This window comes from Squalius cephalus (assembly GCF_949319135.1).
Source record: "Squalius cephalus genome assembly, chromosome: 14".
Classification (NCBI taxonomy): Eukaryota; Metazoa; Chordata; class Actinopteri; order Cypriniformes; family Leuciscidae; genus Squalius; species Squalius cephalus.
Window position 1 is genome coordinate 311,639 of NC_137135.1, and position 16,083 is coordinate 327,721.

The 16,083-nt window shown below is 44.8% G+C and overlaps 1 protein-coding gene across 5 annotated transcripts in view; it reads left to right on the forward strand.

Moving 5' to 3' along the window:
• The window catches only part of LOC307171202 (ethanolamine kinase 1-like), a 46,398-nt gene extending 30,657 nt beyond the window's left edge, over positions 1 to 15,741 (forward strand). For 4 of the 5 annotated variants that reach the window (XM_079892688.1, XM_079892690.1, XM_079892689.1 and 1 more), the window contains one exon: positions 11,692 to 15,741. In XM_079892688.1, coding sequence (XP_079748814.1) covers positions 11,692 to 11,800 — 109 coding nt within the window. In that variant the 3' untranslated portion in view covers positions 11,801 to 15,741. Of the gene's footprint in view, positions 1 to 52; positions 909 to 11,691 lie in introns of those variants that run through there. The other variant, XM_079892687.1, reaches the window with a different exon arrangement.
• The last annotated feature ends 342 nt before the right edge of the window (positions 15,742 to 16,083 follow it).

Genomic DNA, 16,083 nt, shown 5'->3' on the forward strand with positions numbered 1-16,083 from the left:
GTTTGAAAGCTTATTATGGAGGGTTTATGACCATTGTTTTGTTCTGATATAGGGGCAGATACAAGCATGTTCCTTTATCACCAATTGCTTGCAAACTGATGGACAACGATTCACATTTCACGAGCCATTTCCTGTCAAATCAAGTAAATTATTAAATGGATAATTAAATAAACAATTAAATAAACAAGTAAATGATATGTAATCACTTAATTACACATTTTAAAATATAGCCCATAGTAAACGTTCTGATTACTTCCGTGTGACTGAAGAAGCGGTTATATGTAGCAAGTGTATGAGGAACAAAATGCTTTCTCCGTGTCTTTGTGTGATTTGACTAACAATAATAGTTTGACACTTCAAACTAACTTAACAAAAAAACAACAAACAAACAAAAACGATCTCAAATTTGACAAAGTAGTCCTTAAATATAGTAGTCTAAATATACATATCCAAATTAGCAACTAGGGAATAAACAGCTATGATTATATCGGATACAGCAGGGCTAAAGGCACACCTTAAGAAAACATTTGCTTTTCGCTCCTCCCAGAGTGTGTGATTGCAGAAGAAAAAAACTGTTTGCATTGAACATTGATGGAGCAATAAATCATAAAAAAAAAAATCATTTTGTTTACAAAATCTTATAAATGTATGAGGTGGCGAGGTCTTTTACCTCACAGACACAGTATTGATACAAATACTGCAAATAAAATAATATGGGTTTAATATTGTCTAATTTAATACTTGTTCAAAATAGCTAAGTTTGTAGTATTTTCTGTTTATTTCACTTGTTCTCAATGACTATAGAAAGCATGTCTTCAGGTGATCGGGACAATCAAATAATTAAGTCAGTTTAAGTCCATCTGAAACACTAAATAATGATTAAAAACAATGTTGGGAACAATTACACATCAGAGAAAAAAAAGACAAAACGAAACAAAAACAAAAATACAGAAACAAAACTATTTTAAAAAGCAAATATTCTGAAAGCATTGAAGGAGATCCCATAATAATTTAATATAGATTTACAGTAGTAAAATGACATGGTATTTTATTATATGATATGATTAATATCTTATTTTTAAATATGATGGTTTCAGTATAAATATGGGGATTTATCTCTAAGGTTAATATATGATATTCATGTTTGTTTTTTTTTTGTCATTTTGTATGTTATAATCTCTGTATTTCTGTAATTTGCCTAGGGACTACGGATGTAAATTAGCCCTGTGGCTATAATCCGGCATGTTTACGTCTGTTTTTGTTGTTTCGATGCAGATGTTCATTAATGTGCATTGTCCCTATCAAATAAATAAAAATAAATAAATAAAATATATTTACCATCTGAATCTAACCATGTCATGTCAACGAATGGAAAAGTCAGACAGGGCCGTTCCTAGCCATTTCAAAGCTCTAGGTGAAATCCTTATTAACAAATACATACAAATATATTTTGAAAATGTAATCCTTATTAATAAATATATACAAATATAATTCTGAAGTGTTTCTAAATTATATTTGTATATATTTGTTAATAAGAATACCAGTAATACCATTCTGTAGCAACTAGATGCCTATATAGCCCTTTATAAGATTATATATATATACAGACCCTTTCCAAAAAATTAGAATATGATGGAAAAGTTTATTTATTTCCATAATTCCATTCAAAACGTTAAACTTCCATAGATTATAGATTCAGGGCCCACAGCTTAAACGATTTCAAGTATTTAGAAAATGGAAAATGAAGTCAGCATCTCCATAAAGCTTGTCTGCTGAAGGAAGCATGAAGTGCTCTGAACATGTCCTGGTAGACGGCTGCGTTGAGTGGACAGCACAGTGGACCAACACCAGCCGATGACATGGCTCCCCAAACCAACACAGACTGTGGAAACTTCACACTGGACTTCAAGCATCTTGGATTGTGTGCCTCTCCATTCTTCCTCCAGACTCTGGGACCTTGGTTTCCAAATGAGATTTGCTCTCATCAGAAAAGAGGACTTTGGTCCACTGTGCTTTATTAAATCCAGAGTCAACGCAGCCGTCGACCAGGACATGTCCAGAGCACTTCATGCTTCCTTCAGCAGACAAGCTTTATGGAGATGCTTCCTTCATTTTCCAGCAGGATTTGCACCGGCCCACACTCCCAAAAGAACCAAAACCTGGTTCAATGACCATGGTATCACTGTGTAATTACTGTGTGATTTCATGTAATATTCTACATGGGTTTTATGAGCTGGAAGCCCAAATTATGTACAAATAAACAACTAAATACTTGAAATCGTTTAAGTTGTGGGCCCTGAATCTATAATCTATGGAAGTTTAACGTTTTGAATGGAATTATCGAAATAAATAAACTTTTCCATGATATTCTAATTTTTTGGAAAGGGTCTGTATATATAAGAATAAGGACTGATTCAGTGCAGTCTTTGTTCCTGATTGACGCGTGAAGGTCTACACAGGCCCCCAGACTCAGGGGTTTCTAGAGGCCCTCAATTTATATACAATATCCCAGCAATCGAGCGAGCGAAAGAGAGCCTGTTTCCACCTGATATAAAGATGTGATTTCGGTGATCCGATCACAAGTGTCAGCCAAGACGCATTACCGTTACACCTGATATTATCATATGCGTCTCATATGCGTCTTCTGTGACCACTTGCCTTCAGATTTTGTGGAGATACTCGGCTCTTTCTTCGTCACACTCAACTACATCACTTTCACTTTCTGCGCACGAATGCTAATGAACAAACCTGTGTTAGCCGGCTTACACGAATGAATATAATAGTGGCCAATAATATTTTATTATTATTATTATTATTATTATTATTATGAAGGCAATTGTGTCATCTCCTGGAAATGTGTTTTTGCAGGGTATGATGTCTGCACACGTACACCCAGTGCCAACACATGCGCATGACTCCTATGTTGTATCACTAATAATCATCATTAATATTAGTGATTAAATAAATATCACTAATAATTTTCAATAGAGAAAAACAGAAATAAGTTCTGGCCATATAAGGGGATTTTACAGTAGCCTACTTATATTTACCTCTAAATTATGAACCTTTTATCATCTGTAGTGCCAATGTGTAACCACTAGATGGCTGTATATCCCTACATAAGTCTATAAACATGGCTGTGTACATTGCTTTCAGACAATAATTTAATTGTATTGGGTTTTGCACTTGCATATAGCCAATATTTAACATTATTACTGACTGCTTTTGTCAAACTTGAGATTTTGAGTTTTTGTTTTTTGTTAATTTGACAAGTCAATTTGAAGTGTCCGTTTTAGCCTTATTATTACAGTCAAATCTGGACAGAGAGAAATCATTTTATTACTCATGCTAGCTTATAATATGTATTAAAGAGTAACTTTTAATTAAACAAAATTGAACCTAGGCTCTTTTTGTATGGAGCTTATAATATGACAAATGATTTGAATTTGAATTGTGAGAATTTGAATCATTGACAAGTGTAATCTAACAAAATGGAATATTATGTGGAATTTTAAATAATTCTGAATTTGATTTCTGTAAACTAATATTGAACATTTGAAATTTAACAAAATTTTACTCTTCCCTGTGGATGACCTGTGACCTACTTTCTGTAAGATCTGAATTTTCCGCGGTTTTAATTTTACAAAACTGAATTTGAAGTTCCGAATTTCTTCTTCATCTTTAAAACTTGAATCTGTATTTTTAAAAATTGAATTTTTGCAGTCTAAGAATTCAGAACAAAAAAAATTGCTGTTTGAAAATACGTATAAAATTCAGCAATAAAAACATTTCAATTCATTACATTTCAAATGTTCAATTTTCATTTAAAGAAAACAAATTCAGAATTATTTACATTTCCACACATAATATTCCATTTTGTTAGATTACACTTGTCAATGATTCAAATGTACACAATTCAAATTCAAATCATTTTGTCATTTTATAACCTCCATATTTCTGTTAATCTACCCGAGTCAAACTTTTGTGTAAAAGCATAATTAGAATGGAAATGCCACTTTTAAGATTGAAGGGGGAGGAGAATTGATATGTGCGTCCCGTTATAGTCAATAAAGCGCTTTGGCATAGGAAACACCCGAGTATCCTCGCTCATGACTCCTCTGTAAGCTCCTCGATCCTCGACTCCTCGACTCCTCACTCCTCGCTCATGACTCCTCGGTAAGCTCCTCGATCCTCGACTCCTCACTCCTCGGTAAGCTCCTCGACTCCTCACTCCTCGCTCATGACTCCTCGGTAAGCTCCTCGATCCTCGACTCCTCGACTCCTCACTCCTCGCTCATGACTCCTCGGTAAGCTCCTCGATCCTCGACTCCTCGACTCCTCACTCCTCGCTCATGACTCCTCGGTAAGCTCCTCGCTCATGACTCCTCGACTCCTCACTCCTCGCTCATGACTCCTCGGTAAGCTCCTCGATCCTCGACTCCTCACTCCTCGCTCATGACTCCTCGGTAAGCTCCTCGATCCTCGACTCCTCACTCCTCGCTCATGACTCCTCTGTAAGCTCCTCGATCCTCGACTCCTCGACTCCTCACTCCTCGCTCATGACTCCTCGGTAAGCTCCTCGATCCTCGACTCCTCGACTCCTCACTCCTCGCTCATGACTCCTCGGTAAGCTCCTCGATCCTCGACTCCTCACTCCTCGGTAAGCTCCTCGACTCCTCACTCCTCGCTCATGACTCCTCGGTAAGCTCCTCGATCCTCGACTCCTCGACTCCTCACTCCTCGCTCATGACTCCTCGGTAAGCTCCTCGATCCTCGACTCCTCGACTCCTCACTCCTCGCTCATGACTCCTCGGTAAGCTCCTCGATCCTCGACTCCTCACTCCTCGGTAAGCTCCTCGATCCTCGACTCCTCACTCCTCGCTCATGACTCCTCTGTAAGCTCCTCGATCCTCGACTCCTCGACTCCTCACTCCTCGCTCATGACTCCTCGGTAAGCTCCTCGATCCTCGACTCCTCACTCCTCGGTAAGCTCCTCGATCCTCGACTCCTCACTCCTCGCTCATGACTCCTCTGTAAGCTCCTCGATCCTCGACTCCTCACTCCTCGCTCATGACTCCTCGGTAAGCTCCTCGATCCTCGACTTCCTCGACTCCTCACTCCTCGCTCATGACTCCTCGACTCCTCACTCCTCGCTCATGACTCCTCGGTAAGCTCCTCGATCCTCAACTCCTCGATCCTCGACTCCTCACTCCTCGCTCAAGACTCCTCGGTAAGCTCCTCGATCCTCGACTCCTCGACTCCTCACTCCTCGCTCATGACTCCTCGGTAAGCTCCTCGATCCTCGACTCCTCACTCCTCGCTCATGACTCCTCGGTAAGCTCCTCGATCCTCGACTCCTCACTCCTCGCTCATGACTCCTCTGTAAGCTCCTCGATCCTCGACTCCTCGCTCATGACTCCTCGGTAAGCTCCTCGATCCTCGACTCCTCGACTCCTCACTCCTCGCTCAAGACTCCTCGGTAAGCTCCTCACTCCTCGCTCATGACTCCTCGACTCCTCACTCCTCGCTCATGACTCCTCGGTAAGCTCCTCGATCCTCGACTCCTCGACTCCTCACTCCTCGCTCATGACTCCTCGGGTAAGCTCCTCGATCCTCGACTCCTCACTCCTCGCTCATGACTCCTCGGTAAGCTCCTCGATCCTCGACTCCTCACTCCTCGCTCATGACTCCTCGGTAAGCTCCTCGATCCTCGACTCCTCACTCCTCGGTAAGCTCCTCGATCCTCGACTCCTCACTCCTCGCTCATGACTCCTCGGTAAGCTCCTCGATCCTCGACTCCTCGACTCCTCACTCCTCGCTCATGACTCCTCGGTAAGCTCCTCGATCCTCGACTCCTCACTCCTCGCTCATGACTCCTCGGTAAGCTCCTTGATCCTCGACTCCTCACTCCTCGCTCATGACTCCTCTGTAAGCTCCTCGATCCTCGACTCCTCGACTCCTCGCTCATGACTCCTTGGTAAGCTCCTCGATCCTCGACTCCTCACTCCTCGCTCAAGACTCCTCGGTAAGCTCCTCACTCCTCGCTCATGACTCCTCGACTCCTCGCTCATGACTCCTCGGTAAGCTCCTCGATCCTCGACTCCTCACTCCTCGCTCATGACTCCTCGGGTAAGCTCCTCGATCCTCGACTCCTCGACTCCTCACTCCTCGCTCAAGACTCCTTGGTAAGCTCCTCGATCCTCGACTCCTCACTCCTCGCTCATGACTCCTCGACTCCTCACTCCTCGCTCATGACTCCTCGGTAAGCTCCTCGATCCTCGACTCCTCACTCCTCGCTCAAGACTCCTCGGTAAGCTCCTCGATCCTCGACTCCTCGACTCCTCACTCCTCGCTCATGACTCCTCGACTCCTCACTCCTCGCTCATGACTCCTCGGTAAGCTCCTCGATCCTCGACTCCTCGACTCCTCGCTCATGACTCCTCGGTAAGCTCCTCGATCCTCGACTCCTCACTCCTCGCTCATGACTCCTCGACTCCTCACTCCTCGCTCATGACTCCTCGGTAAGCTCCTCGATCCTCGACTCCTCACTCCTCGCTCATGACTCCTCGGGTAAGCTCCTCGATCCTCGACTCCTCGACTCCTCACTCCTCGCTCATGACTCCTCGGTAAGCTCCTCGATCCTCGACTCCTCACTCCTCGCTCATGACTCCTCGGTAAGCTCCTCGATCCTCGACTCCTCACTCCTCGGTAAGCTCCTCGATCCTCGACTCCTCACTCCTCGCTCATGACTCCTCGGTAAGCTCCTCGATCCTCGACTCCTCACTCCTCGCTCATGACTCCTCGGTAAGCTCCTCGATCCTCGACTCCTCACTCCTCGCTCATGACTCCTCGGTAAGCTCCTCGATCCTCGACTCCTCACTCCTCGGTAAGCTCCTCGATCCTCGACTCCTCACTCCTCGCTCATGACTCCTCGGTAAGCTCCTCGATCCTCGACTCCTCACTCCTCGCTCATGACTCCTCGGTAAGCTCCTCGATCCTCGACTCCTCACTCCTCGCTCATGACTCCTCGGTAAGCTCCTTGATCCTCGACTCCTCACTCCTCGCTCATGACTCCTCTGTAAGCTCCTCGATCCTCGACTCCTCGACTCCTCGCTCATGACTCCTCGGTAAGCTCCTCGATCCTCGACTCCTCGACTCCTCACTCCTCGCTCATGACTCCTCTGTAAGCTCCTCGATCCTCGACTCCTCGACTCCTCGCTCATGACTCCTCGGTAAGCTCCTCGATCCTCGACTCCTCACTCCTCGCTCAAGACTCCTCGGTAAGCTCCTCGATCCTCGACTCCTCGACTCCTCACTCCTCGCTCATGACTCCTCGACTCCTCACTCCTCGCTCATGACTCCTCGGTAAGCTCCTCGATCCTCGACTCCTCGACTCCTCACTCATGACTCCTCGGTAAGCTCCTCGATCCTCGACTCCTCACTCCTCGCTCATGACTCCTCGGTAAGCTCCTCGATCCTCGACTCCTCACTCCTCGCTCATGACTCCTCTGTAAGCTCCTCGATCCTCGACTCCTCGCTTATGACTCCTCGGTAAGCTCCTCGATCCTCGACTCCTCACTCCTCGCTCAAGACTCCTCGGTAAGCTCCTCACTCCTCGCTCATGACTCCTCGACTCCTCACTCCTCGCTCATGACTCCTCGGTAAGCTCCTCGATCCTCGACTCCTCGACTCCTCACTCCTCGCTCATGACTCCTCGGGTAAGCTCCTCGATCCTCGACTCCTCACTCCTCGCTCATGACTCCTCGGTAAGCTCCTCGATCCTCGACTCCTCACTCCTCGCTCATGACTCCTCGGTAAGCTCCTCGATCCTCGACTCCTCACTCCTCGGTAAGCTCCTCGATCCTCGACTCCTCACTCCTCGCTCATGACTCCTCGGTAAGCTCCTCGATCCTCGACTCCTCGACTCCTCACTCCTCGCTCATGACTCCTCGGTAAGCTCCTCGATCCTCGACTCCTCACTCCTCGCTCATGACTCCTCGGTAAGCTCCTTGATCCTCGACTCCTCACTCCTCGCTCATGACTCCTCTGTAAGCTCCTCGATCCTCGACTCCTCGACTCCTCGCTCATGACTCCTCGGTAAGCTCCTCGATCCTCGACTCCTCGACTCCTCACTCCTCGCTCAAGACTCCTCGGTAAGCTCCTCACTCCTCGCTCATGACTCCTCGACTCCTCACTCCTCGCTCATGACTCCTCGGTAAGCTCCTCGATCCTCGACTCCTCGACTCCTCACTCCTCGCTCATGACTCCTCGGGTAAGCTCCTCGATCCTCGACTCCTCGACTCCTCACTCCTCGCTCAAGACTCCTCGGTAAGCTCCTCGATCCTCGACTCCTCACTCCTCGCTCATGACTCCTCGACTCCTCACTCCTCGCTCATGACTCCTCGGTAAGCTCCTCGATCCTCGACTCCTCACTCCTCGCTCAAGACTCCTCGGTAAGCTCCTCGATCCTCGACTCCTCACTCCTCGCTCATGACTCCTCGACTCCTCGCTCATGACTCCTCGGTAAGCTCCTCGATCCTCGACTCCTCGACTCCTCACTCCTCGCTCATGACTCCTCGGTAAGCTCCTCGATCCTCGACTCCTCACTCCTCGCTCATGACTCCTCGACTCCTCACTCCTCGCTCATGACTCCTCGGTAAGCTCCTCGATCCTCGACTCCTCACTCCTCGCTCATGACTCCTCGGTAAGCTCCTTGATCCTCGACTCCTCACTCCTCGCTCATGACTCCTCTGTAAGCTCCTCGATCCTCGACTCCTCGACTCCTCGCTCATGACTCCTCGGTAAGCTCCTCGATCCTCGACTCCTCGACTCCTCACTCCTCGCTCAAGACTCCTCGGTAAGCTCCTCACTCCTCGCTCATGACTCCTCGACTCCTCACTCCTCGCTCATGACTCCTCGGTAAGCTCCTCGATCCTCGACTCCTCGACTCCTCACTCCTCGCTCATGACTCCTCGGGTAAGCTCCTCGATCCTCGACTCCTCGACTCCTCACTCCTCGCTCAAGACTCCTCGGTAAGCTCCTCGATCCTCGACTCCTCACTCCTCGCTCATGACTCCTCGACTCCTCACTCCTCGCTCATGACTCCTCGGTAAGCTCCTCGATCCTCGACTCCTCACTCCTCGCTCAAGACTCCTCGGTAAGCTCCTCGATCCTCGACTCCTCACTCCTCGCTCATGACTCCTCGACTCCTCGCTCATGACTCCTCGGTAAGCTCCTCGATCCTCGACTCCTCGACTCCTCACTCCTCGCTCATGACTCCTCGGTAAGCTCCTCGATCCTCGACTCCTCACTCCTCGCTCATGACTCCTCGACTCCTCACTCCTCGCTCATGACTCCTCGGTAAGCTCCTCGATCCTCGACTCCTCGACTCCTCACTCCTCGCTCATGACTCCTCGGTAAGCTCCTCGATCCTCGACTCCTCGACTCCTCACTCCTCGCTCATGACTCCTCGGTAAGCTCCTCGATCCTCGACTCCTCGACTCCTCACTCCTCGGTAAGCTCCTCGATCCTCGACTCCTCGACTCCTCACTCCTCGCTCATGACTCCTCGGGTAAGCTCCTCGATCCTCGACTCCTCGACTCCTCACTCCTCGCTCAAGACTCCTCGGTAAGCTCCTCGATCCTCGACTCCTCACTCCTCGCTCATGACTCCTCGACTCCTCACTCATGACTCCTCGGTAAGCTCCTCGATCCTCGACTCCTCACTCCTCGCTCAAGACTCCTCGGTAAGCTCCTCGATCCTCGACTCCTCGACTCCTCACTCCTCGCTCATGACTCCTCGACTCCTCACTCCTCGCTCATGACTCCTCGGTAAGCTCCTCGATCCTCGACTCCTCGACTCCTCACTCCTCGCTCATGACTCCTCGGTAAGCTCCTCGATCCTCGACTCCTCACTCCTTGCTCATGACTCCTCGACTCCTCACTCCTCGCTCATGACTCCTCGGTAAGCTCCTCGATCCTCGACTCCTCGACTCCTCACTCCTCGCTCATGACTCCTCGGTAAGCTCCTCGATCCTCGACTCCTCGACTCCTCACTCCTCGCTCATGACTCCTCGGTAAGCTCCTCGATCCTCGACTCCTCGACTCCTCACTCCTCGGTAAGCTCCTCGATCCTCGACTCCTCGACTCCTCACTCCTCGCTCATGACTCCTCGGTAAGCTCCTCGATCCTCGACTCCTCGACTCCTCACTCCTCGCTCAAGACTCCTCGGTAAGCTCCTCGATCCTCGACTCCTCGCGGTGCAATTAGAGAACTGAGATGTCCTTCAAGATGGCTGAGCTCGATCGGTTTCCGGGGCATAGGATGGAGGACGGAGGAGCGAGGAGACGAGGAGGGATATTGAGAAGCACCCTATGATCCAATGGCATATAGGAATCATCAGATTGACAGTACTCTAGCCCAATAGTGTTGGGGGAACCAGTGGGGCGGAAACCATATTTCAGGGTGGCTATGACACAGTTTACACACACCCCTGCTAAAGTGCCAGACATGCGCTCATTGGCTAGTTCTCCTATGCCTAAAAACCGCCTTGCAGCCAGCTATTAATTATCATGTTAATAATTGTGCCTTTTGCCCCAAATACCATACTTTTACATATTCTCCTGTTATTGATAAGGTGTTGCTTTAATTACTTTGAACAAAACTGAAAATCATTAAGACCTTTGTCTCAAAATATAAACATTAATTTAAATCTACAAGTTTAAAAACATATATTAGATCAAATTAGTGCAGAACGGCATGTTCTTGTGCATCTAGTGGTTCAGAAGAGAATAAAATCAAAGACGCCTTTAGCCCTAGCCTAGAGATCTAGACGCTCCCTAGCGGCAACATATTTTATTTTGCAGCAACTCTAGTCAGGCCAATCACATCGTGTGTAGAGTCGGTGGGCGGGTTTAGCATAATGACGGTTCCCTGCTGCTTGAAAACAAAGAAGAGCTTTCGAATCGGCTTTGGCCGTGACTCTGGAGGACTTGGAGTTAAGCTTTTCTTTGAGAAAAGAACAAAGAACGGCACTGAAGTCATTCTTAAAAAAAGAAGACGTGTTCATAGTTTTTCCGACCGGATAGGGCAAAAGTTTAACCTATCAACTAGCTCCGCTGGTGGGCAAACGCTCTGGTTGGTCGTAGCGCTGTCCTATTGCGTGCCGAGGGAATCTGAAAGACAAGCGTTTATCCCGCCGCTCGGATTGAGCCGTGCCAATGGAGTGTTCCCAGAACCAACATCTTGATGTGGGTCTGGCTTGTCAGGCTACTTTAGCCCAGATGTACCCTATATTTATAAATATAGGGCTATACAGCTAACTAGTGCTTCCACGATGGTATTACCGATGATAAATGGTGCATAATTTAGAGGTAAATATTTAGTACCTTGAATTGCTCTTATAGAACCAGTATTTATTTGTTTTCTCTGGTCCACCCTGACTGGCTCTTGGTCCTCTCGATGTGACCCCATTTAAAACATCCAGTAGAGATTAAACACTCAATTTTCCTTTTGTGCTAAAAGTAACAAAATTGCAGTACCAGAAATGTCAAGATTTAACTTTCTCTGTAGTGAGGTTGCTAGTAACATTATTAGTAATTCTCTCTGACTTTTGTTGTTCACAAAAGGTTTTTACTTCTAAGAAACAGCTTGTATTTATATGTACATTTTTCCCTCTCTCAATCTTTCTAAGGTATGCCATGGCTCGCTTCGACTACTACTTTGAGAAAAAGCAAGAGTTCTTTGGCATGAGACTTCCCCAGTTCCTCCAGGAGCCCAGTGCTGCTCATACAGACTTGTAGGATTGCGAGCTAACACATACATTAGTCTGTCCTGTTACAATCTCCTTTTCTTTACCAAAAGGGTCAATTCCTAAAGTCACTGAGGTGCTGATAATGATTAAGGCCTATAGACCGATATGCTATGAAATCTAATCTAAATAACCCAATAGATCAGTGCTTCCCAAAACCAGTTCCTGGAGCTCCCAACACTGCACACTTTGAATGTCTCTGACACACTCATCTGAGGTCGTGGAGCCTCTACTAATGAGCTGATGACCTGAATGAGGTGTGTTTCATTAAGGAGACAGACAACATGTGTGTGTTGGGGGATCCAGAGACAGGATTGAGAACCACTGCTAGATATTAGTGGACATTACCATGTGTCCCTTGTGCAAGTGTTCACTGAAGAGAGGTCTACCAGTGAGTCAGCTGCAGAGAATTAAGCGCATTTATTCAACAGAGAATTCCTTTAAGATTAGAACAAGTGAAATCTGGAGAAATGTAAAGAAAAGGCTATAGAGATGGGTGGCTGGACTGTGCAGAGGACACATTAAAAACATTTAGAAGGGAACAATTAATAGTTTCTGCTAATACAACTAATATATTGTAATGTATACAGTACAACTAAATATTAAAATAAATTCTTCTGTTTAGTTCATCACCGCCTATACTCCTCAAGCTCCAGCACATTATACAGAAGTATTGGCATTGTAAGACAAACAGAACCTCAGGATCTCCTGAGATATGGCCGACACCAACACACACTGCCATCGGTCTCCACACCCTCCTGTCCTTCCTTCACTTCTCTCCTTTACTCATCCTTCTCTTCACTTACTTCACTTGGAAAGATTATATCAAAATTATAATGTTCTATGTCAATACAAGTGAATTAGCAGTCATGTTTGGTATCAAATAAAATGTCTCCGTGCGACTGGTACAAGTGGTTCATCGGGGGGATGTTTTGTCCTGGTCTGAGTAACTAAAGAAACGCTTATAAAGGCTCAGGGCGATTCTGTAGTTTGATCAGCCCGTAATGATGAATATCCTCGCACACTCAGCTTTATTATTATTTTTCTAATGTCAGGTATGCGTCTTTTACTCTTTCTCTCTGAGCATTTGATGTTATTGTATTGATTATCTTTGAATTGATTATGTAATTGGCATGATACATTTACCTGACTATTAATAAATTGTTATATTTGAAATTATTCTGACTTCTGAAATTATTAACTCTAGTAGATTTACGTTAAGTCCATAACACCACAATTCTTGTCTTTCTACTCTCTGTCCTATTCATATTCCCATCTTACAGTTTTTCTGAATCGCTAAAACACTAAATCCCATTCTCTGAACCTAAACCAAGAAATCCCTCTTTCTGTAAAACCTTAAACAAGTTCAGGTAGTTAAGACACCATCTGCAATCTCAAAACACTTAACACATTCTCATTCACTAAACCACATTTCATACTGTGATGTGTAACCCATATTAAAATATGACATAAATAAGAATAAATAGTTTAAAAGCTGCATAAATAAGTTTAAAAGTTAAGTGATTCATTTAATGTAAGTTAATTCATCAGAGTTAAAAATGCTAATACAACAATTTAATGTGTAAGATTAAAACTATGCTGACAGAAAGTTCATGTCACTGCCCCTTTAAGGGACTAGTGACGCCAGACGCAGTGCTTCAGTGGCGCCGCAGCAGAGGATAGATCGGAGAGGACGAGCTATGTTTAATAAGCAGAGAAGAGAGTGAAAAAGTTGATTTTGCAGTTGAAAAACATAACTTACCTGGTCGGGAACTGACGGGGATTTTATGAGAACTAAGCCACACCGGTTTTGGTGAGTTTGAGTTGTTTTCTTGTATTTTGCCGTGTTGTATTTTTTTTCTTTCTCTGGCGGAGAGCTAACATTAAAAACGTAGCTGTTTACAAGGAAATGCTTCGCCATAAACTGTTTACCAGTTAATATTTTGGGTTTATGAAAACAGTGAATGTTATAAAAGTGAATGTATGCTTTGTAAATGAAAGATGTGTGCGGTAGTTGTGGGAAACGGAGCTGTGAGTTAAAAGAGACCGCTCCGCCGCCATTTTAGAGGTGAAAAAGCACCGTAGCAGTAACTTTACAACTCAGAGACTGTGAAACATTTATTTGTGTAATTTGAGGAGTTAAAAATGGATTTATTGTGCTTATGAGCTGTTACACAGGACAGGTTTTTTGCTTGGTTTGAGGCTCGGTCGGAGCGAGGATTGGCCTGCAGTGTGCGGGACTCAAGATGGCGAGCCAGACCCAGACTTTCAACTCATCTTCTCCATCGCATCAGTGCGGGAATCTCCTGCGTATGGTGACTCGCTGCCAGAGTGGTAGGAGTATCAGAAACTGGTTTTGAACTGAACTGGAAACTGATTGAACTATTATTTTTGGACTGAATCGAACTGAAACTCTTGATTGAATTGAATAATTGAACTCACATTTGGACTTGAACTTGAGTTTAAGGTGCTATACTTTTATTTTCATATTGAGTTCATATGTTTGAATGTGACTTGAAATGCTTGTGGTCCACTTTGATTTGGCTGTGTAAATTGAAGGTATTTTCTTACCCGTAAAAGAAAGGAAAAAGAGTTAACTCAGGAAGAAAAATAGAAACTCTAAAATAGGTGCAACCTAGGAAAAGACCGGTCTAACTTAGATTAGCCGACTAAAATAACTTAGGTGAACTAAAGAACAAAAAGAGAGTGAAATACCTTTTCATTTATTATATTTATCTCAATATTAAGAACCTGCAGGGTATTTTTTTTTGTTTTGCATTCTGTATATTTTATGTGTGTTTTGCATTCAGTAAATTGCCGGCCTTTTGTATTTAAAGCAACAGTCTCTGGTGTAATTATTTTTGCTCCCCACCCCTTAGAACCTAGAACTGGTCCAGTGGCGCAGTAAGTGGTGTGATACCGGTGCTACAGATGCACTTATGTTGTAAAACACTAAACACAAGTGGCAAAAGTTAAACACAGCTACAACACTGTTGTCATCGTTTATACCCAACGACTCAAAATTGTTGACACTTATTTCTAATGATGTGACCAAACCAACTGTACATAATACAAGTCAGTTCAGAGAGCCAAAACTAACTCAAGATTTTGTACTGAATGCTGATACTAATAATATAATAATAGCTGGAAAACGAGGAGGAAGAGGAGGATGAGGAAGAGCAGGTCAGCGTTGTCAAGGCTGGATCTGGAACTCTACAGGGTTTCCCCTTTGCCGGCAGAGACGACATTGCCTGTGATGTGGATAAAGTCCTCCGGCCGGACTCGACATGATGCTGAGGCAGACTCTCTCTCACACTGACTCTGATTCTGCAGTTGCTCAACTCTTCTGAGTGACTGGAACATGCTTTTCATTTAGAGTTTTTGCAGTTGTGTTACTGTACTATTTTCACAGTATGCACATGCTGAAATATACAGACATTTAACAGGCCTACTATGCAATATTCAGTACAATACTACCCTTGGAGTGCATACAGTATGCAATTTATTCACTTTACTACAGTAAATTGTGATTATTATACTTTTTTACGTAATTGCAACATCTGAAACTCCATGCTTTGGATTCTGTGTTTTCCATTTTTGATGATGTGTCTATTGAATGATCTGCAGTGTTTATAATATTGACTCTCTGGGCCTATTTTATCGATCTGAAACGCAAGTATCAAGCGCGAGACACAAGTAACTTTGTGGGCGGATCTCGGCTTCTCCGACGCAAATCTAAAATGGGTTGGTCTGAAGCAGCTTCATTACTCATAGGGCCTAAAAAAAAAAAGTTTGGTTCCGCTTGGTTGTCAGTTGAGGTCATGGGTTGGTAGGGATTTTTTTTTTTTTTTTTTCAGTGGCAGCAAGAGATAGGTAGGAAATTATTATAATATTTTTAATTTTACTTTACAGTAGTACGGAAGCCCTGAACCGCAACGTAAAAAAAAAAAAAATGTTATTTCGAGATTAAAGTCGAAACGTTTCGAGATTAAAGTCACGAAAAAAAATCTGTAAAATAAAAAAATAAAAAAATGCTATCATTTTGAGATTAAAGTCGAAACATTACGAGAATAAAGTCGTAATATTTTTTTTTAGTAAAGACCTGCGCTCGTGAAGTCGAACTGCTTCTGACATGGATCTAAACATAATAGTAGCTTTTTACTTTGCAACAGAACATTACGGCACCTCATGGGCGTCCATCCATAATGTATATATGGCTCCTCATCTTTATGGATCAGACGACTATCTTTTCCAGTGCAATTCTTTGGATGTTCA